The sequence below is a fragment of the Harpia harpyja genome, chromosome 10, assembly GCF_026419915.1.
Source record: "Harpia harpyja isolate bHarHar1 chromosome 10, bHarHar1 primary haplotype, whole genome shotgun sequence".
NCBI lineage: Eukaryota > Metazoa > Chordata > Aves > Accipitriformes > Accipitridae > Harpia > Harpia harpyja.
The window spans coordinates 2,360,754-2,385,451 of NC_068949.1; the positions used below are offsets into that span (position 1 = coordinate 2,360,754).

At 56.3% G+C, this 24,698-nt stretch overlaps 1 protein-coding gene across 1 annotated transcript; it reads left to right on the forward strand.

Annotated features, from left to right (window-relative positions):
- The first annotated feature begins 1,136 nt into the window (after nucleotides 1-1,136).
- Nucleotides 1,137-24,096, forward strand: LOC128147334 (maestro heat-like repeat-containing protein family member 2B). Its single transcript, XM_052799799.1, has 14 exons — nucleotides 1,137-1,449; nucleotides 1,555-1,650; nucleotides 2,108-2,212; nucleotides 2,427-2,550; nucleotides 3,457-3,563; nucleotides 4,003-4,155; nucleotides 5,269-5,414; nucleotides 5,645-5,807; nucleotides 6,102-6,295; nucleotides 6,911-6,977; nucleotides 14,317-14,416; nucleotides 15,195-15,423; nucleotides 20,262-20,367; nucleotides 23,941-24,096. Exons 1-14 carry the CDS (start codon nucleotides 1,405-1,407, stop codon nucleotides 24,094-24,096), a joined length of 1,791 nt encoding a protein of 596 aa, XP_052655759.1. The 5' UTR covers nucleotides 1,137-1,404.
- The last annotated feature ends 602 nt before the right edge of the window (nucleotides 24,097-24,698 follow it).

Here is a 24,698-nt window from a genome sequence, read left to right on the forward strand (position 1 = left end):
GGGGCAGGGCCTGCCGCAGGAGCCCGCAGGAGTCCCGGGGCTGACGTCTCAGGGCATCTCTGTCGACACAGGTACAGCGGCGGCAGAAGATGGAGAGAACCCAGACCATTCGTGCTGCTCTCATGCGCACCTACGGCGGCATCGCACTGCACGCCCCCAAGGAGCAGCTGCTCACCTGTGTGGATAAAGACATCATGGGCAACATCCTGAGGCTGTCCAGAGATAAACAGAGGGTAGGAGCACAGGGCGCGTAGGGTGGGGATGCCCGGGTGCCCCAGCTCCGGCCCCTCGGGGCTGGGGTGTACCGAGATGGGCGGTCTCTTCCTAAAGACCTCCCAAGGAGGGGTTTGTCCTCAACGTCCAGATGCAAGCCCTCCGTGGGTTCCCCCTGCCCATGCTCCTCTTCCACCTCTCAGCCCTTCAAAGAGTTCAAGGGGTGCTTTGCTCTCTTTGGCCTCAGGACTTGCAGCTCAAGCTCGCCCTGGTGCAGAGCATCGCCGAGGTCAGTTGTGCCATCCAGGCTGTGGGCGACTGCGGCAGCTTTGAGCTCTCCTTAAAGCAGGAGGCGACGCGGACCCTGCTGGTGAGTGTCCGCAGCTGGAGCCGTCACACGGGGGAGTTGTGGGCTGCGCCGTCAGACTGGTTTCCCCAGAGGCACGATGGTCTCTCGGCTTCACGCGAGCTCCTGGAGCTGTGTCCGGAGCTGGTGGGGCCCTTGGGTGCTGGTCCTGGGTGGCTGTGGCTGAGGAGCAGGGTCCCTCCTGCAGTGCCTTTGGGGTTCCGTGGGGGAGATGGGGCAGCGTCTGCCCAGGCCTGGCAGCAGAGCCTGTCCCCGGGGCGGCGGGAGGGCTGTCCCGTGTCCCTGCCCGCTGCCAACTCTGCGCTTGTCTCTGGGACTTGCAGGCCTGGATAAAGAGGGAGCCCTGGGACTCGCTGGTGTATGGAGTGTTTCAGGCTCTGGAGGAGTTGAGGTGAGGTCTGTTCCCCAGGCTCTGGGCACTCCCAGTGTGCCCCAGCCCAGCTTGAGCATGGGGCCAGGAGCTGCTGGGGCTGTGGAGTGGGAGGGTGTTCCCCATTCCAGGTGTCTCCCAGAAGAAGGGAGCCCCAGGGGTTCCTTAACCTGCTGGTGGGGGTTTGCCTGCTGCCTGGGAGGAGGTAGGAATTGCTGGAGCTGAAGGCAGTGCTCGCTGGCATGGGCTGGGGGCGTTGGATTTGGGGCCCTCGATTAGGAGGGACCCAGTTGTGGTTTAAGCCACCCTGGAGAGGGCTAGTAAATCCCCTTTCTGTTTTGTCTCCCTTTTTCCTCTGGCCAGCAAGCTGAGGCCGCCTCTGAGCGGGAAGGAAAATCGCAACCTGCTGGCAGTGTGCTGCCAGAGTGTTTTGTCCCATCCTTCCGAGGAGCGGATGAAAAAGGGAAGGAAGAGTGTGAGGGCAGCTGTGAACATGGAGGTACGCACCGGCCAGCGCCTGCCCACCTCTGGGTCAGGATCCCCCCTCAGCACGCCCTGGCAGCCCCCATGATGCATAACCTCAGCTCTCCTTTGCTGCTTTTAGCTTCTGCACAGGAGAGGCATGGAAGATCTGGGCCACCTCATAGAAACCCTTCTGGAGGCTGAGGCGACCTCTGCCTGCTTTGACGACGTGGTCCACGTGAGTAGCCACGGGGCAACAGGGAAAGCGTTGCCAGGGCAGAGAATCGAGACCTTAGTGGGTGATAGGAGGTGGATACCTTTCCCACAGACAAATGGGGCTTTGGCTCCTTGCTCTGGGGCTGTGCATCCGGCCGGGGCTGGGGGACAGGAGCGCCCGGCCACTGCAGCCTCAGGACAGGCAGCGAAGTGGGCCCTGATGGAGGGAAAGCCAAGAGCCAGCCCTGAGCTGGGCGAGAGCAGCCCTGGGGGGAAGGCCAGAGCGGGGAGACGCCAGCAGGGCAGCAAGACCTGACGCAGGGCAGAGGCGGCTGCAGAGCGCGAGGCAGTGAAGGCTGCGGGGCCAGTGCTTGGTGGGGCGGGGGATGCGCCAGGAAGGGGCCAGAGAAGAAGGGAGAGGGAGAGGGATCTCGGGGAGAGAAAGATTCCCGTTGCGAGAGAGATGCACCCTGCCCCAGGTCCTGAAGGGCTGGCTCACCTCAGCCAAAGAATGGGAGCGGGAGAGAGCCCTGCAGGTTTTCACCCACGTGCTGGGCGCTTGCAAGGAGCGATGCGAGCTCATGGTGAGTAGGGACCCTCCGCGTGCCCTGGTGCCCCCTTCCCACCATTCGTGGCCCTGGAAAGGAGCCCTGCCCGGCTGCGTGCTGGGTTTCGGGGCCCCTGGGATTACGGGGCAGCCCTTCTGCCTGCCCTTCTGCCTGGTCGCTGCGCAGGGCAGTAGAGGCGAGCGGGCGCTGGGGCTGCCTGCAACCTTTTTCCTGCTGCTGTCCCCTGCAGAGAGGATGTCCCTACAAGCACTTCGGCTCCCTGGTGGGACTGCTGGGGTCTCTGACCAGCGACTGCCTGGCCACGTGCCGCCAGAGGGCATGGGTCTGCCTTGGCTACCTTCTCCAATTGCAAGGTGAGGAGAGCAGGCGCTTCCCAGCCTCGCTCAGCCCGATCCTCCCTGCCTTCCTGGCCTGGCGCCACCGGGGTCCCGTGGAGGGAAGGGGGAGGCAACGTGCTCGGCTGGTTTTGTGCCCCCACCCTGTTAGCCCTCTGCCTCCCGGCCCATCTCAGGAAGGATCCCTGAGAGAGTGTTGTTGAGTCCCACCTCCCCGGGGCGTGCGTGAGGTTGGGTGGTCAGGGCCATCCCTCACTGCTGTCTGAGAGCAGGACATTGTCACCAATGCTGGGGACTGTCCCCCTCCACGTTGCAGGAGAGACAGAGGGTGGTCAGACAGCTCGCTCGGATGAGGTCCCTGACGTTTCAGAGGCTGCCTTCCCCCTCGCTCCCTGCCCTCAGCCTGGAGAGACAGGCAGCTACCCAGGCAGTCTCCAAAGTCATCCCTGGCAGGGAAGAAATCTCCTGTTGAGCACAAGAGAGGAAACCAATTTGCTGCCCAGAGCAAACTGGGCAGGGAGGAGGGATCTGAGCTGCAGGCCCAGAGCGTGCTGCAAAGGGTTGTGTTTGCACCCTTTCCTCTTCAGGCAGCAGGGTCTGCCTGTGCTGAGGAAGTCACAGGGAGGTTTCCTGCCTCCCAGAGACGATGGTGGCCTGTGTGGGAATAGGGGACGCAGCTGCTAGGAGCAGAGGCTGCTGAAACCCTGAAGCCCCAGCAAATGGTTTAAGGAGGAAGAGGGCTCTTTCCAGCCCGGGATATGTCAGCCATTTATGGGGCTCAGGAAATCCCGCTGCCCCACGTTCAGGAGGGCCCTGGCTTTCCCTGTGGCCTTCCCTGCCACCACTTGGGTTCTCCTTTATTGGTATCTGGGGCCAGAGGTTGGCTTTCTGTAGACGTGACTCCTCTCCTGCTGTTTGTTCCAGCCAAGAGAATGAAGGTGCCGCAGACAGATGAGATCTGGTGCCTTTGTGAGGAGCTGAACAGCCCGCACACCGAGACTTCGGCAGAGACCTGTACCGAAATAACAAAGGTAACTGGCCCCAAAACAGTGGGGTGGGGGCCCAGCTCCTGGGCTCCTGCACGTCTCCCTGCTCCCCTCCAGAGTCTCTGTCTCCAGAGCGAGCTGTCCAGGACAGCTGTTGTTAGCAAGTAACAGGAGGCTTTGAGACAAGACCGTCCTTTAGGCACGCTGGAGCAGACACCATGATGTGTGCGTTTGCACACACGTGTGAGTGCGTGAGTGCTCTTGTCAGAATACAAATTCGGTATATAAGCAAACAACAAGGGGTAGACACTTCCAAATCGCTTAGCGGCACCAGATGTAAGCAGCACTGTAGGCACAGCAGGAGGGTCAAGTGACTGGCCCCTCTGTGACTGCTGAACTAACGGTCCCGTCAAGTTGCCTTTCCTTTCGGAATCGCTGGGGCAGAGCTGTGACGCAGGCTCTCCTGTTCCTGACTTCTCTCCAGGCTGTTTGCAGATGCATCCCTGCAGCACAGGCTGTGGACTTTCTGACTGCCGTCCTGGGCAGCTTGCTGCATGTCATGCCCCCATGTGCAAGAGCAGTGTGGAAGTGGGTGTTCGTCTTCCTGGTGGAATGCAGAAAGGAAATAGTCCAGGAGGTAAAGGAGAGCTTTTTTTCCATTAGACTTTGTCTTTTCTCCTGTTGGCTGTTGCACTACACCCTGTGCAGTTGGCATGGGCTCAAGAAATGCCGCCTGTGTGCCGAGCCAAGGGGCTACTGATGGTCCGAGTCGTGCGTTAGCACCCGCTGCTGGCGCCTGCTCCAGCTGGTGACAAGGCTATGGGCACTTCTTGTCCAAAGTCTGCCATTGGTCCGGGTCCTTCCCATGAGTGAGGCACTGGGAGGCACCAACCTTGCCATTCCTCCCCTTCCTCTGGGGTCACTGTCAGTCCTCCCTGCCCCGGGACCCACCTCACCCTTCTCTTTCTTCACTGGTCCCCAATTCCATCTACTCTGAGCTTTGCTGGGCATGCTAGGTTTTCCACAGGTTGGATAGTTGTTCATTGCTCTCATTGCTTTCCCCGACTGTGGGGTTACCCAGCCTGTGAGGTGCCCTTCCTTTAGCCACTAGTTGCTGCCCATCTGTAGCCTGGGAGCCTCTGGCCTCGTGCTGTGCCTGCCCTTTCAAGGCTCCTGTTCTCCGCTCACGCTCTGCTGCGCTCCACTTGGGCTCTAGGGCCACCAGTGGCTCAAGCAGTGCAGACTAACTCAAGTTAGTCTCAGGAGGGTAGAGGCAAGGAAAAGCATCCCTGGAGAACTGGGTTCCTCTGGAAGGAGACACGTGCCCTTGCAGAGGCCCTGCAAGGCATCTTCAGGGTCTCGAAGAGCGTGTTTGTTCGTGGCCTTGCATCGCTACAGACGCATGGGGAGAGTTAGCCAAGCGTTGAGCGTGAAATGGGTCCGAGTCCTCTGTGTGCACACAGGGCACGCAGCTGCTCATACGGTTGGGTCCAGGCACACGCAGCGACTGAGGCTGTGCGTGTGAGCGTGTGCACGCGTGTGCGCGTGCATGCGCACGATTGCCAAGAGCACACTGGGCTCCAGATGTGAGCCAGGGTCAGGCAGGGTGGAAGGCGTGAGGTTTCGAGCTGGATCTGGACTCTGTGTCAAGGGAGCAGGCATCGCTCATGTGCTGAATGACTGTGTCTGGGCCCCACAGGAGGGGGTAAAGGATGCACCGAGCCCTTCTTTCTCCTCTTCTTCCATTCAGGTGCCAAAAATCTTGGACACCCTTTACAGCTACATGCAGCAGAGCACCCACAGGCCCTTCCTGCTCCATGCAGTGTTTCTCCTCACCCGCTTTCACCAGGAGCCCGTAATCAGCAGTCTCCTCCAGAAGAGTCTCTTCATGGACAGGTACGTGCACTACCCACCTCCCCACTGTAGTCAAACAGGGACCCTGCAGCTTCCTTGCCCTGGGGGGTCCCGTTGAGAAGCAGGTCTTTTTTTTCTGCCCGAGCAAGACTGCGTGCTTGTGTCTCTGCTGTGAGTGGGGCGTTGTAAGCCCCATTGCAGGTGAGGAGGTTTGAGGGCACCGCAGGACCGCAAGGATGCGGGCTCAGGGGTGAACGTCTCTTCCCTCGCAGTGACACGGTGGAGCTGTGGAGGAGCCTGGGGAGAAGCATCCTTGGGATTCGGATCCTGAGGTGCTTAGCGGAGAAACTAAACAGAGCAGGAAACGACCGCCCGGGGACGGGCTCCTCCACTTGTGAGCGGCACGACCGTCAGACTGCTCTGGAGACTCTGACGGTACGTTCAACGGCAGACACATTTCTGCAGCTTGGCATCTGCTTGCTAACTCATACTTGGGCGCAAGGGAGTCGGGTGCCCTTTGCGGGTGCCCGTGGAGATTCGCAGGGCGCTGTGCTGGGCCGGCCTCAAGGAGCGTGGGGAGCCAGGCCAGTTTGGTACTCCTGAGGCACAAGGCTGTCGCAGAAGTGACAACTGCGGACAGTGACCCCCCACCCCGGGCACGCGGGGGAACCAGGCTGGTGGGAAAAGGCCTTCCCTGAACAGGTGGTTCTTGGTCACGTTTCTCCGCAGATCACCTGTGCCATCTCCGAGGTGGTGCTTGCCCTGAGGAGCACGGAGGAGCTCAGGCAACTGCTTCCCCACCTCCTTCCCAGCCTCCTGAGGTGGGCCAGTGAAATGCTGGGTGAGGAGAGGCTGCTTTTGCTCATGAGCAGCTGGGGAGAACTGTTCCTCGAGTGCCAAATGCACGTGGAGAAGCCGTGCAGGTAAGGAGCCGAAGGGGCAGATGGAGGGGCTGGCTTCAGTTCCCCGTGCCAAGGCATGTGCCTTTGTGGGGCTGAGGGAGGGCTTCGCCTGCCCCACTTCCTACATGTGGAAAGCGGTCGTCGTGGTTGCTTTTACTTCTGTTCCTTCATGGAGAAACTCCAGCTCCCAGGCAGGAAGGTCTTACGCAGCTCATACTGCGGACGGCCGTCATCTTGCCTCCTGCGTACCCTTGCGCGCACAATAGCATTGCGCTCCCTCAAGGGACCCCCGCTGGGAGCAGTGACTCTTGCGGGCACTGGTGTCATTCTTGGCCAAAGGCTGGTGGGAAGAGGTATGAGGTGTTGGCCTTGGCTGATAAGTAGCGTGGAGTCGGTCTAGAGGCGTGGGTTTTCTTCTGCTTCGGTGGGTCTGGGGCATGAAGAAAATGCCAGTGTCGTTAGCTGCAGTCTGGAAGGCTGTGAAGCATCATTCCAGGGGTATTTAGCGCTGCTGCAGATCAGTCTTCCCCTAACCTGCTGTGATTGGAGAGTTCTTGGGGTTTCTGGCGGTGGTGCTATTTGGACTTGTTTTGTTTGATTGGGTTGGTTTATTTTGCGTTTTGTTTCTTTTGCCAGGGTTTTCCTTTCAGCTCTAGAGTTGGTGCTGGGCAAATGCATGGCGCAGAAATGGATGCAGCTGCTCGTGAATTGGGCAGTGTGGGCTCGCCTGGAAGACCCCCTGGCTCACCCTGAGGGGTGTGTCTCCTGAGCAGGTAAGAGCCCCAGGGATGCATCTGGCCAACTCCTGCAGGGCTGTGCCCAGGGAAATGGCCGCTGGGACCCTCCCGGCGTGCCCGGGAAGCCGTCGGGAGCTGAAGAATAGTGTCTGCATCGGCGCAAGTGAATTTTGGAGGCCCGGCCTGTGGCCTTCCTGGGTAACTGTGTGTCCCTCGCTTGTGACCCCTGCACAGGGTCCTGCTCCACGCTGGGCTCGTCTCCCCCTGTCTGGTGAAGAACCTCTTGCCGTGGCTGGATTCCTGCTCAGTTAAACTGCGGGTGACAGCTACAGCTTTCTTTGCTGAGGTAAGGCAGGAGATGGGGAAGGAAGGGTTCAGAGGGCTTTTACTGAGATACTGCTGCTTGGGATGTCTCTTTTTGTGGGAAGATCCCTGGCGAACGGCTCCCTGGAGCAGGGTGGCCAGGGGAGCACCTGGCCGGGACCAGGTCCCCACGGCGCTGCCTGTGGTGTTGTTCCAGATCTCTCGGGACCGCAGGACGACAGGGACCTCCGAGTGAGGCAGGCGCTAGAGGAATCCCTCCGCAATGCCTGGCCCCAGCCAGCACCACGGAGTTAATTAAAGCTCATCAAAAGACACCGAAAGGGGAGCGTATCTGTTCTTTCCCTAATAGCACCCCCGCGGTTGGTGAGACAACGTGTGGGTGACACCCAGGCTGGGGGCTGCCAGCTGTGGGGCCCCTCTCAGATCTTCCCGGGCTGGGGACAATGGAGTCATGCCGGGACAGACCCCAGAGCAGGGGTCTCCCCGTGGGGTCCTGGGGCCTTGCCGTGCCCTCCCACTGCCCATGGGGATCTCCTCGCCACCCCTCCCACCGCGGCATGACCACCTCCAGCACCAGCCCGCGCTGGTGCAGGGAACAGCCCAGGACAGCCCCGACCGTATCACCAGCATCTGGCTGGCCCATCGGACCCCTGCCCGTTAACCCAGGCCCCACCGGTGCTGTTCCTCACCCCCAGCGAGCCTCTGCACATCTGCAGGGGGCAGGGGCAGCTCCACACAGGGAGACCACCAGCAGAGACGGGGCTTTGTCCCTTGGGCTGCTGTGCACGCTGGCCCGGCTGCGAGCCCCTGTGAGCCTCAGCCCCCTGTCCCGCGGGTCCCACCCCACGTGTGATCCAAACTGAACGCCTGTCCTTTGTAGTGCCCAGAGCCTCATGTTTCGGGCCGAAATCCCCAGGTTTAGGGTCCAAACCCGCCTTTGATGACCCCCAGCCTTTCCTCAGGGCCCACAGCTCCATCCTGAGGCTCTCAGCCCTAAAGGTGGAGTTGGTTGCCTGGCAACCTCCCCCCAGCAGTCCCTGGGGAGTCAGTGGACCCAGGACAGCCAATCGCACTTGAGGAGGCGGGGGCAAGGCATGTGATCGATAGGTAACCCACCAGTCAAGGTTCGAGGCCTGCAGGAAAGGTGGCAAGAGTGCAAAAAGCTGGGCACAGTGCTGGGGGGGGGGGCGGTGTTGGATGGAGGCGGGGCATGCCAGCTCCACCAATCAGAGCTGGCAATAGCAAAGCACACAGGTGACTGATAAGCTGCCTGCCCCATCACGGGATGGGAGGAGCAAGGGAGCAATCTCATGCAGCCAATCGGAGGAAACATCGCCTCAGGGGAGGGCGGGCAGCACACCGCAGCAGGCGGCCAATCACAGAGAGCATCACCTCAGGTGCACCTGGGCAGCCTGAGGCCTGGGGCCAGTCAGAGGCCGCCCTGAGGGAAGGGCGGGCCCCAAACCAGGGCACAGTGACAGCCGAGGGGACCAATCCGAGGCAGCACCGCCTCAAGGGAGGAGACTGACAGCCCTCCCCACCTGTGCTGCCCCATGTGAGAAGAAGGTGGGCTACGCCGGCCACCAGGCCTGGTGCTGGGGCCAGGAGTTTCCTTTAGGCACCTGCAGTGCCGAGGGCTCCGGCAGTCCTGGGAGCTGAGTGTGCCAGGCACAGGGCAAGCGACTGAGCTGGACGTTCTCCAACGGCAGGCATTTGTAGGAGGGGGGCTCGGAGGGAACCCATCTTGCCCTACCGCTGCAGGGGGTCGGGTCCAGGCACGCGGGAGCCCTGGCCCCCTGCACGTCGGGCTTTGCAGTGCCCTCACATGGCCTGAGCCTCCTCCCAACCGCACAGAGCTGCTCAGACCTGCTGCTAACTCCTGGTTCCCCGCCGCTGACTTGCTGCTCGCACGGATCGGACGCGTTGGTTCAGCTGCATGTCGTGAAAGAAAGCAAAGGACCGAGAAGCCAGAGAGACAGGGAGAGAGGTCGCTGCAGAGTGGAGTCCCTGGAGATAAATGTCTTTGGGGGAGGCTTCTCATGTCAGCTCAGGCCAGGCAAACAGATGAAACTGTGGAGTGGGAAGGCTCCCGTAGGCAGTAGCTCAAAGGGGCTGAGCTCTGCCTGCCAGCCTGTTGTATTAGCAGGGACAACATCAAGAGCAGCCACGGCAGCCGCTGAAGACAGGCTATTTAGAGAGCATACTCTCCTCTGAGCAAGTACAAGCCTAACTCTTGACAGCCCGGTTCCCCCAGCAGCCCCCTCCTGCCCCACTCGTGGGAGAGGAGCAAGCTCTGGGCCAGGCAAGGGGCTGGTGGGAAGCTTGTGACACTGGTCAGGAATTGAGGACCAGCTCCCACAGGGGCACAGTGCCCCCAGGAGCCCCAGGCCAGCACGGCCCTACTCCTACAGCCGTTGTCCCCCAGGGCATGGCCAGGCTGCACCGTCCCACTGTGCCAGCCCACCTCCGTGGGAGGTGAGCGGTCCCCAGGCTCTGCCTGTGCATGGAGGGCTGGGAGGGGGTGCTGGGACCCAGAGCTTGGGCTGTGGGACGTTCCCTGCTCTGGGAGCAGAACAGGCACCATGGGCGACTCACTCCGATGTGGCTGTCCCTGTTGCTGCTCTCAAAACTTCAGGCAGAAATCCCTCCAGAGGCCAGGACAAACCCCACCTCACTTGGGGTGTCCCCGCAATGCCTGGCAGATTTCCCTGCCTTCCCGCCATGGTCTGGCCCCATCGCCCTGCGCCCCAGGGAGCAGAGACGGGTGGGGGCCTTCCAGCAAGGAAGGAGGGCTGAGGGGAAGTCTGCTCATCCAAGGGCCGAAGGCTCTGGGACACACGGGGGCTTCCTCACCCATTGCACCTCAAGGTGAAGGGCGAGGGGCAGAGCACAGCTGGAGCCAGAGGAGCACAGCTGGAGCTGGGGCTGCCTGACTAGTCCGGGGGGTGGAGGGAGGAGAAGGTGTGGGGAGGGATGTCCATGACTGTTTCTGGGAATGCTGTCTCAGGCCCCAGCCTTCACCAGGGCCATGCCTCCCCGTGCCCCTTGCCTAAACTTCCCATGTCCCTTGCCTAAACTTCCCACCCCTTGTTATCGCTCACGCCGCTGCCAGCTGGTTTCCAAGGCTGGGCCTGGCAGAGGAGGGAGGAGAGCTGTGGTCGACCCTTTTTGCTCCTCAGGCTGGAGAATGACATCCTTAGCTGAATCAAGAGGGCAGACGCGGAGAGAGGGATGATACTGAAACAAGGAGTTTGGAGAACTGTCTAAACTCAAGGTCTGCAAGCAAGACTAAAGCAAGCCCTGCCTCTGGTGACTTGGCTTCCCAGGTCACTATGGGATGGAAGGGGACCTTCTGCTGAAGATCTCTCATGGACGGACGTCCCCACCGCAGACATGTAGAGCTCCTCCAAGGGGGTTACTCCGGGTGCCTCGGTGGAGGGCAGAGGTGGCCCTAGGCCTGAAAGACCAGCTGTACTGAGGTCTGGTACCCTTGAGTGCTGCTGCCCGTGGGATTCCCACCAAAAGTCCCCTGAAGAGGCAAGAATCTTCACCCACTGTTTCATGGTCACTACAGCCAAGGCTGACAATGGTTTTTCCATCCCTGTCATCCCTTCCAATGTCAGGGAAGGTGTCGATATGATCCCAAGGGCAAGATTAAGACACAAGCAAGGTCAAATGCCGCATACCCAAAAGAGCTTTTATTATCAAAAGTAGAAAATAGTAGCACTAGGATAGAATGGAAGAAAAGGCAGAAATCAAGCAAGCAGTCGGGATACAGTTGCAAGAATTGTCACCACCTGTCGCGTCCCAAAGTTGGAGCAACTCAGGTTCGTGGGTTTCCTTTGTCAGAATTAAGGTGAAATGACACCAGGGGAGTTCAAACAACAATCAACATTTTTTCAACCTAGCTAACCTTGCCCAGTACAAGTGAACTTATCAATATGAACCTTGCAACGTGTCATTAAGCCGCTGTTTGAAAAGAGAAGGGAGGTGTAGAAAAAGAAATGGAAAAAGGAACATGAAATGTACCAGAAGGAGAGCCCTCCCGTTGAGTCACGAGGTTCAGAGCAGACCCCCTTGCTTTCTGGACTCCTTCTCAAAGAGGAGCCAGGGGCGGCTAGATCCCCTCCTAGTCTCAGATTTGGTCAACGGTTTATGTTTAAAAGGATGAGGTGTAGGGACTGTGGAAAAGAGGGAGAAAGAGAAAGAAAGAGAGAAGGAAAGGGTTTCACCAGTCCTGGGTCCAGCATTGGTCCAGCCAGCGTAGAGATCCAGTTCCGGAGGGCGCACACTGAGAACTCGTTCTGCCTTCTTTTATAGTGCGTTAGTCGATGGTTTTGACAGGCGCAGTTCCCATTCCCGGGGTTCTCTGGAATCGGTCGGTGAGCTTTGGGGGGCAGTTCATTGCGGACTTGCCTCTCTTTTTCTGCTGGCATGACCGCTTAAGATAGAAGCACAGTCCCATCTTCCGTGGGGCCTCCTCCTCCAGGCACATATGCTCTGCTCCTTCTCCTGGACACTTAAGATAAGGAATTGTGACTTTGGAGAAGTGTGGTCCCACCCTCTGTGGGGCCCTCTCCTCTGGCCACATTGTCCTGTTCACAAAAGTCCAGCATTTTTACAGAGGCCATTTTCTCCACCAAAGCTCTTTAACGAATGTTTGAAACATTGACTATAATTTGTCAGACCATCACACCACCATGGATCCAGCAGTGTCCCATTGGTCCTCAGTCATCAATTCTTCGGTGATGGGTGCATACCACTGCTTGTCTCCACGTTTTTTTGTAGGGCATAGTCCAATGCACGCGCATACATACTGTTCATGAACTGTTCACGTGCTGCAGGTTTCATCTATCACACAACCTTTGCGTGATCAATGCCAGAAACCAGTACCTTATCTCAAAGACTGCAGTTTCCATGACAACGATAGCCTCCACATTCCTGCAGGCTTTGCCGGCTCCGGCCTGTCTCCTCCCCTGGATGCCTCAGTGGCCTGATAATCGTCTTTATGGACAGAGAAGTGCCCTGCTTAAACAAGCCATCTCTGGGATAAGTGGCCCATCACAGCAAACAATCCTTGAGATGAATGGCTTGAGATGACAGTCCACTCTCTCACAACAAACAATCTTTGAGACAGATAGCTCGAGAGAACAACTCAGTCTCTCACACCCTGATCAGCACTCCCTCTTCTGCAAGGACCAGAGTCAGGTGAGCATCACCTTTGTTGGCCTACCAGGCACCTGTGTGAAGAAGTGGTCCCAAGACACCCTAGAAACCTGCTGGACCCTCAGAGGGTGTCCGTGATTTCCATCCTTGGAGGCCTTCAGCTTTCACTCTGGAGCGTTGCAGCCAACCTGATCCCAGGGTGGGTGATCGTTTCCTTCTGGGCAGGAGGCTCAGCTAGAGACCCCCAGCCAGGCCCTTCCAGCCACTTCCATGAGCTTGTGTTGCAAGCTCCTGCAGTGTTCCTTGGAAAAGGGATTCAGCGGGAGGTGAAGACATCTAAATATGTACCTACTTCTCGAAATAGATGGCATCTAAGTCATCGCCTCATGGGACAATTCAGGGTGGAGGGGAGCTTCAGAGGCCCCTAGTGCAACCTAGGGCTCAAAGCAGGGTCAGCTCTGACATCAGACCAGGTTGCTCAACGCATTTCAGCATCCACAGAGTGCGCACACGAGCCAGGCATCTCAGACACCATCAGGGAAATGCAGACAGGTCATTTGACCAGTTCCCTGAACAAAGGGAGCTATCGGCATGCCGAGCCTCCTGAGATTCCTAGGAACACCGAAGCTTTTGCTCCAGAGGAGCGTGATCCCTCCTGAGGTGTCCTGCTGTAGCCCCTGCTCCGTGTGGTGCTTTAGGCTGTAAAGAACATCAAAACAACGCCTCTGATGGGGGTAGTTTCACCTCCAATGCCAAAATGCAGAGCAGAGGGAGGGATCTCAGAGCTCCCAGGCTCTCTGCTGCAGGGTTAGGACTTCAGAGATGTTCCCAAAGTGGATTTGTTTGCATTTTTTTCTTCACTTCTAGTTCATGTGTCGGTACCGGAAAGAAGGCAGCAGAAGTGCACACTAGTTGTAACCCCTTATTAGTGCCGGCAATGAAGGTGCCTCTCGGCTGGGAGCGTGAGGAGGACCCCGTGTTACAGCTCTTGAGTCCTTATACGCAACCCTAAAACTACTCACGTGTTCCTATTTACAATTTACACAAACTGTTGGCTTTGGCCATGATATCGCCTGTTACTATTCGCTTTCGAGAATTTGTACACGCAACCGCGCCCATGCAAGCACGCTTAATGCATGTTTATTAGCTGAGTTTGCACAATTTTGTTGTCGCTTTCAGCCAGTTTGGTCTGGTTTCTTCTAGCAGCAAACCCACTTCTACGGAAGAGGTCCGTGGGTCAAGTTCTCTTGCCCATGTCTCCGGAGACATCTTTGTCTTTTGGCATTTTCTTACGTAAAATGCCGCACCCCTCCTTTGTGAGCAGGGGCCAGGACATGCCATAGAGGGCCATACTGCCCCACCCCTCCTTGTGAGCAGGGGGGCAGGACATACCATAGAAGGCCATACTGCCCCACCCCTCATTGTGAGCATGGGGGCAGGACATACCATAGAAGGCCGTACTGCCCCACCCCTCATTGTGAGCAGGGAGGCAGGACAGGTATATAAGGCCACGCTCAGCCACCCGGCCGTGGCAGTTGCTGTCTTTGCTTCTGCACAGGGAAGGGAGGCAGCAGCTGCAACGGGGTCGGGGGGCTGCCGCCCCTCGCAGACCCAGGGAACGCAACCGTTGGTGACCTTTGGCAGCAGCGCTTGGTGGCCGACGCCATGGCGCGGGGCGTTGTGGGACAGGGGCCGGCGGCACCGCAGGAAAGACCGCCGGAAAGCCGCAACGCTGGGCAGCAAACAACATGCAAGGCTGTGGCAGATGCTCAGCTCCAGGTGCCAGAGGGGGCAGACCTGGTGCTCCTGAAGCAGAGCAGCCGCCTGCGGCACCTTCTAGAAGACCTGGAGAGGCAACAGAGTGCCCTGGAGATGGAGAACCGCCTCCTGAAAAAGGAAGGCTCTCCAGAAGCGCGCAAGGAGGCAGAGAGGCTGCAGCAGATAAATGCTCGCCTAGCTGCCCTCGCCTCACGGCTGGGAGAAAGATCCAGGCAACTGCAGGCGACCATTGATTGCCTGATCAGTACTCAAGTGCCACTGCCCATCCAAAGCCCCACTGAGGAACTGTGCACGGCATCACTTCCTCAGCAGAGGGGTGGAGAAATGGGAGAGTCTGCTGGAGCTTTGCTGGCACAAGACAAGCAGCATGACTTCTCAGAGAAGGCAGCTGAGGAGCCTCAGGCCCAAGTGGCTGCAGGTGAAGAGGCCTCTGATCATGTGGGCACCCACAGCCAAACTGGTGAGGAGTTAGAGGTGCAGCTCTCAGAGGTGACAAATGAAAACACCCGCCTGGCTGAAGAAAATGCTCGCCTCCGTGGGCAGGTGGGTTTGACAGAACACGTTCGAGCTGAAAATGCCGACCTGAAAGGGCAACTGGCGCGAGTGGCAGCGGAGCGAGATGCTGCCATCCAAATGAAGGTCTGTCTTCAAACCCAGCTGGAAGAGGCAGAGCGCAAACTGGAAGCCATGAGAGAAATGGCAGAAAGGAGTCAACAGCTGGGGAAGGAACTTGAGGAGACAAAGTTAGCGCTCCAGAGGAAGGAAGAGCAAGGCAAGTGTTTGCCGAAGGCTCAGGCAGAAGCACATGGGGAACACCAAGAAACCCTGCAGCTGTTTCGAGCCCAGCTGGCTTGGTTTCAGAAGCTAAACGAGCAACACCAGCAGCTACTTCAGGAACTTGAATGGCTGAAAAGAGAAAGATCGAACCGTAGCATTTCCAGGCCGCGCCAGGCTGAACGGGGCTGCAGACAAGGAGGCCATCGTCCTGGCAGCTATGAGAAAACAACCGGCGGAGCTGCGAGCGCTCATAGCTCGATACAGCTATGATGCTTTCAATGGTCCCAACGAGCGGCCTGAACTAGAGCTTCCTCTAGTTGCTGGACGATACATGTACATCTTTGGAGACGTGGGTGAAGATGGTTGGTACGTGGGAGAGCTGACCGATGGCACAAGAGGCTTCGTCCCCTCTAATCTTGTTGAAGAAGTTTCAGATGACGGACAGCCTGATGACACCGGAGTCTGTCCAGAGACAAGTGATTGGTAGCAGGACACAGATGATGTCTGTCCTGTCTTCTTCTATGTTCTTATTAAATCTTTTCCTAACGATCTCTCTGCACAGTCTCACTCTCTATCCTGTGTGGATGTGTACTGAAAGGACTATGTGCCAGCTACTGGGGGGGTTGGCGTGGGTGGACTGGGTGCCAGCTGCTGGAGTCAACCGGGGGGTGTAGGCACCCCTGGCTTGTGGTGCCAGCTACTGGCGTGGGTCCCAGTGCAGCTGGGCCCTGGCTGGGATATCAGGTGGGCAGAGGGTCTGTGCTGGGTGGCTGTGTGGTTCCTGCAGCACAAATGTGTGAGTGCTGCACGTTTGCAGGGAGCACCAAGACGGACCAGTCAGCAAGTAGGCGACTCGTGGGGTGGGTCAGAGGGCCGGAATCCGGGCAGGGGTACTGGCAGGGCAGAGAGGCTGTGCCAGTACTCTGGGGATCCATGAACATGCGTGTGCTTGTGAACGTATAGTGTGTTGTGTGTGTGCCTGCACTAGTGACCTCCTGTCTCTGGCAGCCCAAGAGGAGGAGGGGACATGGCTGTCTCTGTGTTTTATGTGAGTCCTCCATGTGGGTACTGTTGATGGCAGCACTTCATCTGTGGCAGTCTGTGTGACTGGCCCTGTGAGTGTCCTCTCTGCAGCCGTGTGTGTGTGTGTGTGCGCGCGCGCATCTCTGGGATGCGTGCTCAGCTTCGCTAGAAGTTGCACCTCCAAGCAGAAGAGTGGCAGCTGCATCCCTCAGCCTGGGCAAAGACTCCAGATGCCCAGGCACCAGGCTGGGCTCCAGCAGCCAGGCAGGACTGTACTGGTGGTACTGGTCTGGGCTCCAGGGGCATGGTAGGAGGGGTCGTTGGCTGCAGTGCCTGGAAGCGGTGGCCAGTCTTGACATCCCTTAACACTGTGGGTCTGTGGGATGCATGGGGGGATCTGAATCCTGCTTCATCCCCAGGGCTTCCAGCTGGGGATGAGATGTCTGCATTGCTTCAGCTGAATCCCTGCCCAGCCAGAGCATTTAACCAACACCTCCCTGTCACTGCCTGTGTGTCCTTTTTGTTATGGGCCAAGAATATCAGTGCCCAGAGGGGAACGTCTACACCTCTCATAGACATCTGCGCTCTGGTAGGACAAACCATGCTTTTGGAATCGCTCTCTCTCCACTCTTTAGAGAGGGACAATTGGCGATTACTGCAGTCAGCTAAAAAGTCCATTCCCCGAGGGTGACTCCGCTGCCTTTCAGGAGCTGAGACATCTCCAGGGAGCCCAGAAGAGGCAGAGAAAGTGAAGCCTTGGGCTGGTCCTCTGCTCCTGAGCTGGGCCGGGCTCCTGGGATGGAGGAGCTCCCAGCAAGCGGGCAGCGCTTGTGAGAGACAGCTCTGCCCAGGAGCAGCTCCCCTGCGAAGCGCAGCAGGGCTGAAGGCACTGCCTGCAGGTAGTGAGGGGAGACGAGCGAGGCAGAGAGAGGTCAGTGGGAGGACAGCTGAGCTCCCTGTGTGGGAGAAGGACTTCTGGGAAGACTCCGGCTGCAGGGCAGTGCACATGCGTGAGTTTCCTGGAGGAGTCTCCAAAACCTGGCACATCCAAAGCATCTGTCAGAACAACCCTCACAGTTTGTCCAGTTTGTAGGAAGACATGCTGCTGAGGAAGGCTTCCCTGCTGCATTGTCAGAGGGACAGGACACGATGGCTGCCTTCTCCCAGGTACGGCTGCAGAGCATCAGTGTGGTTAGTGACAAAAGAATGTATATCAAGAAAAGATAGATAGTAGAGATACTAATGAACATTCTTTTGCATAAGTTGTATCAAACCTGTAGTGTCCAACCACGCAGAATCACTAGAAAAGGGTCAACTAGTGGACAAGTGAGGAAGACTATCAAAGACCACCAGAGGACCCCTGAAGATCACCAAAGATCTCAAGTGCGCCTGCACCAAGGACATTTACATATATTAATGAGTTCCTGGAATTCAGATGAATGTGTTAATTGTTTCCAGGAAAAATCATGAATATGTATGTCCATTTTGTATATAATCTCAACTGTTGAAAGAATTGGTATGCGCGATAGGTGGAACGATCCCCCGTGCATCCAGCGATGCAATGAAGAATGCCTGCTTTCTAAAACTCCAGAACTGAGTCTCAGAGAGTTTCTGAAGTGCCGACTTCTGGTAACACTTGAAAGGTCCCTTCCAAGCCAAACTATTCTATGATTCTAGAATTCTATTATGTGGCTTCTTGTGGCACTTTGCATGTTAACGAGGCCTTTGGTGCCAAGTTCCTGAACTGCAGATATTGAAAGAATGAACCAGCCTAGAAGGAAGCAAAAGGCTTCCTGAGGTCCATCCAAGTGGGGGGAGTGAAAGGGAGGACGAGAGGCAGGTCAGCTCATGGAGCATGTTGAGCACTGCCTAGCCACGCCACAGCAGAGGGCATTCCCCATCTCCCCGGGTGAGGCACACGCACATGATGGAAACCCCAGTTGAGGAAGCACATCTTGTGGAGGGGAGAACCTCCCCGAGGCCCCTTTGTGCCTCTTGAGGTCTAAGCACTTGTGCAAGGCTCCAGGAGGAGTTAATCTGGTGCCCGCCTTTGCTTTGCAGATGGGTGGTCTGCGGTGGGCAGGGAATGGGACAGGACTGCGACCAGGAATGCCGTGGGAGGGGAGGTCCGTCACTCAGGGAGACAAGGATGAAGGGTGGGCAGTGAGGGTTGTGGTGTTTCTCTTCCCAAGTCACCATTACGCGTGAGGAAGCTCCGCTTCCCTGGCAATGGCCAAACATCTGCCTGCCGTTGGGAAGCCCCAGGGAGCTCCCTTCGGGAGTCTCTGTGGCGCAATCGGTTAGCGCGTTCGGCTGTTAACCGAAAGGTTGGTGCTTCGAGCCCACCCAGGGACGCCTCTCCCCTCTTGCCTGCCTATGCCACAGCCTTCTAACATTTAAAGTCCCTTCCAACCCAAAGCGTCCTACGGCTCTAGAAAAAAAACACAGGCTCTTCAGTCATAGAATCATAGAATCATTTCGGTTGGAAAAGACCTTCAAGATCATCGAGTCCAAGCATTAACCATGCCCTGGAGTACCCTGTCCACTCGCTTTTTTAATACCTCCAGGGATGGTGACTCAGCCACTTCCCTGGGCAGCCCATTCCAATGTTTGATAACCCTCTCAGTAAAAAAATTTTTCCTAATATCTAACCTAAATCTCCCTTTCCTCAACTTGAGGCCATTTCCTCTTGTCCTATCTCCAGACACCTGACAGAAGAGACCAACACCCACCTCACTACAACCCCCTTTCAGGTAGTTGTAGAGAGCGATAAGGTCTCCCCTCAGCCTCCTCTTTTCTAGACTGAACAACCCCGGATCCCTCAGCCGCTCCTCATAAGACTTGTGCTCAAGGCCCCCCTCAGCAAAGCCAGAGGAAGGAAAGAAAACTGATAGCAGCAGTTCCTTATTCTGATTTGCCTGCCCAGCTTGGGCAGCAGGGCTTAGCTCCCACCTGGGCTCAACCCAGCACATAATTTGCCTTAGTTCTACTTTCACTAAAGACACTAACAGTAACATGCTACCAAAACCTTGCCACACAAACCCAATACAAACCCACATCTCCAAAGGCATGATCTCACTTTGCCTGTGTCCTGGTTTCAGCTGGGATCGAGTTAATTTTCTTCTTAGCAGCTGGTGCAGTGTGTTTTGGATTTAGTGTGAGAATAATGTTGTTAAAGCACTGATGGTTTAGTTGTTGCTAAGTAGCGCTTATCCTAAGTTAAGGATTTTTTAGTTTCCCATGCTCTGCCAGCAAGCAGGTGTACAAGAAGTTGGGAGGGACCATAGCCAGGACAGCTGGCCCCCACTAGCCAAAGGGATATTCCATACCATAGAACATCATGCTCAGTATATAAACTGGGGGAATTGGCTGGGAGGGGTGGATCGCTGCTCAGGCATTGGTCAGCACGTGGTGAGCAATTGCATTGTGCATCACTTGTCATTTCTTGGGGTTTATTTTTCTATTTTTTTAAATTTTTTTTTAAAAATTATAGTCGTTGTTGTTGTTATATTTATTATTGTTGTTGTTGTTAGTAGTAGTAGTATTGTTAGTATTACATTTTATTTTACTTGAGTTTTTAAATCGTTCTTATCTCAAACCCACGAGTTTTACTTTTTCTTTCTGATTCTCCTCCCCATCCCACTGGGTGGGGGGGGAGTAAGTGAGCAGCTGCATGGTGCTTACTTGCTGGCTGGGCTTAAACCACACCACCTTCCTTGCTGTCAGGCCACATGGCTGCCTCCTGTCCAGCTCACTGGCCACCAAGACCATTCCCAGCAGCCCCCAGCCTGTGCCATTGCCAGGGTTAGTCCCCTTCCAGGGCAAAAACTGGCATTTGTCCTTACCGGATTTCATGAGCTTCCTGCCAGTATGTGCTCTCCTCCTCCTTGAACCCTTTCACTGGGCACAGAGTCCTAGAGACCTTTTCAGTAAAGACTCAGGCAAAGAAGGAATTTAGTCCCTCGGCCCCATCTAAATCACCCTCCCCGTTCCGGAGCAGCCCTGCATTTTCCTTCTTCAGCCTTGGTCTCCAGCGCAATGGTCAACGCTCTTCTTTTTCCTTTTGACTCCCCTTGCAACCACCAGCAATCTCAAGCTTTCCCAAAAATCACACCTGCGCGATGAAGGCAATGCAGCTAAATGCCTTGTTTGTATCCGTCGCTGCTGTCACTCCCTGGCAGCTGCTTCGTGGCCCCTGCCATTACCCTGTCCCTGTGCTGGCCCACCCCGCTGCCCCACACAGGGTCCCACGGCCCTGCTGCGCGGGCACAGCATGCCTGGGACAGGGTATGTTTGGGGGTGTGGAATGGTCCCCCCGGCATGATGCCCAGGACAGCCCGTGGTGCCCTGTCCCCCCCATGGACCTCCTGTTAGGCAGCCTCTCCCAGCTCCCAGTCCCTGCCTTGCTCAGGACGTGCCCCACAGGAGGCTTCGCAGACAATCCTGCTCTGGGGTCTGGGACAGGAGAGAAGCTGGGAGGCCTGGCCGGTCCCCCGATGTAGGCACTGATCCAGCAGGAGGATGGAGGTGGCTGCACAGACAAAACTAACCCATTAACTTTGGCATTTTCCTCTGCCAGGCACTTTCTAGCCCAGCCCTGCTTCTCCATTGCTCTCCACCACAACCTCTCCCCAGCGTGGGCTGACCCCATGGCAGCGCCCACCACAGGGTGCTGCAGAGCTCTGGGCACTCACACGACAACACCGTCCCGTCTGAAGGGCACAGCAGGTCCTGGAGGGCAGAGAGGTGGGTTGTCTTCTGCATCAGCCCCAGCACTGGGGGCCAGCCATGGCATGAGGAGACAGAGGCCAGTGTCTCCCTGTGCATTGAGAAATAGGTTTCTCTTGGTGATTCTTTACCCCCTGGAAGCACAGAGTTGCTCCTCTGCTCTTCTCTGGGGACATCCCTGCCCCAGGAGAGCCTTTCCCCATGGGAGTGTGTCCACGCTGGCCTGGCCAGCCATTCCCACCCCCTCCCCATGCTCCCCGCAGGGCCCCGAGCTGGTGGGGTTGCTGTGCAGAGTGAGCAGGCTGTGATGCCTGAAAGCCACGGGAAGGCAGTCCCAGGCAGATCCCTTCTCCAGGGGAACTGGGCACCCAGCTTCTCAAGGGTTGTCTTAGCGAGGTCCACGACCACGCGACCTGCAAGACCATCTCAGGATGTGGTTCTTGAAAGGTGCCTTCATCGCCGCAGCACCGGCTCCGGCATAGACTCCGCAGTACAGGTGATATTATTTCTCTGTGAAACCTCTCTTCCTGCATGTACCTGCAGGATGGAGATGACCGGGGCAGCTGGGGCTCCCTGTGCGAAGAGGGAGGTGTAGGATCTGGGCTGAGCCTCCAGGTACAGCCACAGCGAGGTCTGGCTTCACGCCAGGGCCATCCAGCCGGCTTCGGGGAGACTTGTGGGTGAACCCTGCACCCAGAGAAACGCTTCCCCGTGTCTGTGTGCTGCCCACGCAGCTCCTGGTTTGCCTCCCTATGTGCCAGTGTCTTTGGAGGGGTGTTGAGCACCCAGCCCCTGTATGTCTTTCCCACGTGGCTCCTGACTTCACGGACCTCCAACCTGCCTCCTGCCCAGTCTATCCCTTGCACCGAAACCCTTCCCCACCCTTGCTGCCTTTTACCTGCCCCAGATCAGTCAGACCGTGCTTGATGGCAGCTTTGGGGGAGCAACGCAGAGACAAAGGCCAATGAGGATTTGAAGTGCCAGGGCAGGGATTTTCCTCGGGGAGCATGGGAGACAGGCTCCAGGATCTCCCACGGGCAAGGAGAAGGGACCCAGTAGAAGCAGCTGCTTCAGGAGACAGCAAGGACAATGACGGTGGGATCTGGGGAGCTGCTGGCACCGTGCAGCAGTGGCCACAGCCCTCTGCAAGAGATGGAAATGCCCTTCCCTGCTGAAAGGCTGATCTGCTGGAGCACGGCTTTCCCACGTGGCCGTGGCATCACCCTGCTCTGCTTGCTGCAATGGGCAGTATTTGGGCTTCTTCAGGGAGACTTCAAGACCCCCCACACACACCTCCCCCACCTGTGTCCCTAAAAATGCCAAGCCAAGAGCCTTTCCAATGTCAGATCCAGGATCCCCCCCCCCATGCCAGAGTCCCCCCTGCCCTTTGCAAGTCACAGGTAGAGGGCAAGGTTGCCAGTGCCATGGGCAGAGGGAAGCCTGGATAGCTAGGTCCTGGGAGACGCCTGGTCTCAGGGGGCTCCGACACGATTGCTGGGGCAGGCTGGCATTTCCAAACTCTGTGCCAAGAGGAGCCAAGCCTCTCATCCATCATTTCGCAGATTTTTCCTGCAGCCATTCCTGCAAAGCAATTGTCCAAAGGCCCTGGAGAACTGGGTCTGCCTTTGAAGCTGGTGATGTTCTGAACAGGGCTTGGGAAGGCCCTTCCAGCTTCAGTTTCTCCACTCTTCTTCATGATGGTGGCACTATGGACAGGACACCGCAGGGTGGCACAGGCAGCCCCAGCCTGTTCCTTGCTGGCACCACCACTGCCGGGTGGGAGCTGAACCCTGCAAATGAGCCAAGGACCACGAGAGGTCTGCAAACAGCCCCTGCAAAAACAAACTTCCTTGGGGAACTGCTCTGCAACTCCTTTATTGAAACCATTAACAGCATCATACCAGGAATTAATGAAGAAGGACATAAAGCAAGGGAAGGACTCGCCTGGTTTAGTTTCAATTAACAGAAAGGAGAGGGTTTTCCTCCTGCCGTCTGTCAGGTTCTCACTGTTTGGGTGAAATGCTGATTCCTTCACCATCTCTTGCTTGGAGCATTTTTGCAGAGGCTTCTTCCTCCCACAATCCATTTTTTGCATGAAAATGGGCTCAAGTCACTGCTGGTGGTGCCTAATTTACCCAGTGTCATGTGTAAAGCACTCCACTAAAGGCTATGAAAAGTCCCCAGGTGCCTTTTGGGGTGGCAGCACCCTCTCTTCCATTCTCTGCTCCATCCCCTACCTGCTGCATGGGCTCAGGGCAGTATCCCTCTGGAGTCTCCTAATCCTAGACCTACTCACCCCACAATAAATAGTGCATGTTTGCAATGAAAATAATGTGCCAAAAGAACCCAACCTGTGATCAGAGCTCAGGGAGTAGCTGTCAAAAGCAGAACCATCCCTGAACCGAACTGAACTGCTGCAGCCAAGGCTTTAGAGAGGACATTGAGACCAAAGAGTTTAGATCTATTTAACTTAACAGGAAGTGGACTGATGTTAACACCAAACCAATTGGATTACATACAAGAATACCTGGGGAAACACTGACCCCAAAAGGGCTCTTTACTCTGAGCGGCTGCAATTCCACCAGACTAAAGTCAGTCGAATTGCAATGCGGCATATGAAGCTTTGGAGGAAACTTGACTCTCTCTGGTATTTTGAAACCCCCTAGAAATAAAGACTGCAACAGTGGGAGCTAAAAGAAATGCTGCATCCAAGAGTCTGCAGAGGATGTTAAAAAAACAGAATGAGTGGGAAAGGAGCAATACACACTGCCTCGGAGCAGAGGAAACACCTCATACTGAAACACCAAAAAGCGGCAGTCTAGTCTGCTTAACGGAAAGAGCACTGCTGTTCAGAGCGAAGAGACATGATTAGAAATGTGAATGTCTCTGTCTAGGGAAATACTGCCCCCCCCAAAGTCTCTTCATTCTGCAGAGAGGAAATTCTGCTGGGTTTAAGCCAGAGAAATTGCAATGTGACACACAAAGTTTTAGAGGAAATGTGATTGTATCTCTGACGTGGTAAAACCCCCTAGAAATAAAGTTTCAGGTGACTTTTAGTTTTTCTGGTTTGTTGCCTTCTACCATTTCATTCTGTCCAGAAAACAAAGTCTGCTTCTTTTGTCATTCCTCAAGAACTCTGTTGGAGAGATCATTGGTGGCTCAGTGCTGGACATTGCGCGTGTGCCGCCCACCGCCCTGGGTTGGGAAGGGCGAGCTCAGCACAGGACTGTGCTGAGACACTTGGGCAATCTCACGGGCGAAGGGAGGGAAGCACTTGACTGTGCATGACAGAAGTTCTGAAAGATGATGGAGCATGGTTTTAAAAATGAGTATTTCTGCAGAACACTACCACAGGGTCTTTTCCTCTGGAAAATATTTCCCTTCCTAGTTTTCCTAATTTCACTTTCCCAGGTGGCTCCATTGATTTAAGGAGAACCCCACTATTGTGGAGGAAAACCATGCACCTATGGAGGTCCCGTTCAGTCATTTTTCTAAGAGCACTGTTCCTGAAGAGCCACTCTGTAGGTCCATCTCAACAGATGTTCTCATCCTCACTCAAGCTGGTGGACACATGCTTTGCAAGCGTCTAAGATCTTAGGGTTGTGGTCAGCTTCCCACAGGTCAGCAAGTGAACATATCAGCTGAGGTTTGGTTTATGGCTGTGTGGATAAGTTTAGCCCACAGCAGGCTGATACAAGCTGAAGTAGTTTAGTGGCCCTGCAGGCTTTGTTGATGGGCACTACAATACCATGCAGATGGGCAGGTGTCAGAGTTCAGTGGTATCTTGATACACAATACAAACATGGTCCTGAGTTTGCCATCTTAAAACCCAGGAGTTTCACTGTGAAATTATTTCAACATCTATTCTTTTTATTTAGTAAATGGCTCAT

Bases quoted from the DNA above. Each gene is read 5' to 3' on its own strand.
- LOC128147334 (XM_052799799.1), top strand. From the start codon at position 1,405: ATGAAAAAGGGAAGGAAGAGTGTGAGGGCAGCTGTGAACATGGAG. The intron at 2,551-3,456 runs GTGAGGAGAGCA...TGTTTGTTCCAG, and splicing joins CTACCTTCTCCAATTGCAAG to CCAAGAGAATGAAGGTGCCG. The intron at 15,424-20,261 runs GTACGTGGGAGA...ACTCCCTGGCAG, and splicing joins GACGTGGGTGAAGATGGTTG to CTGCTTCGTGGCCCCTGCCA.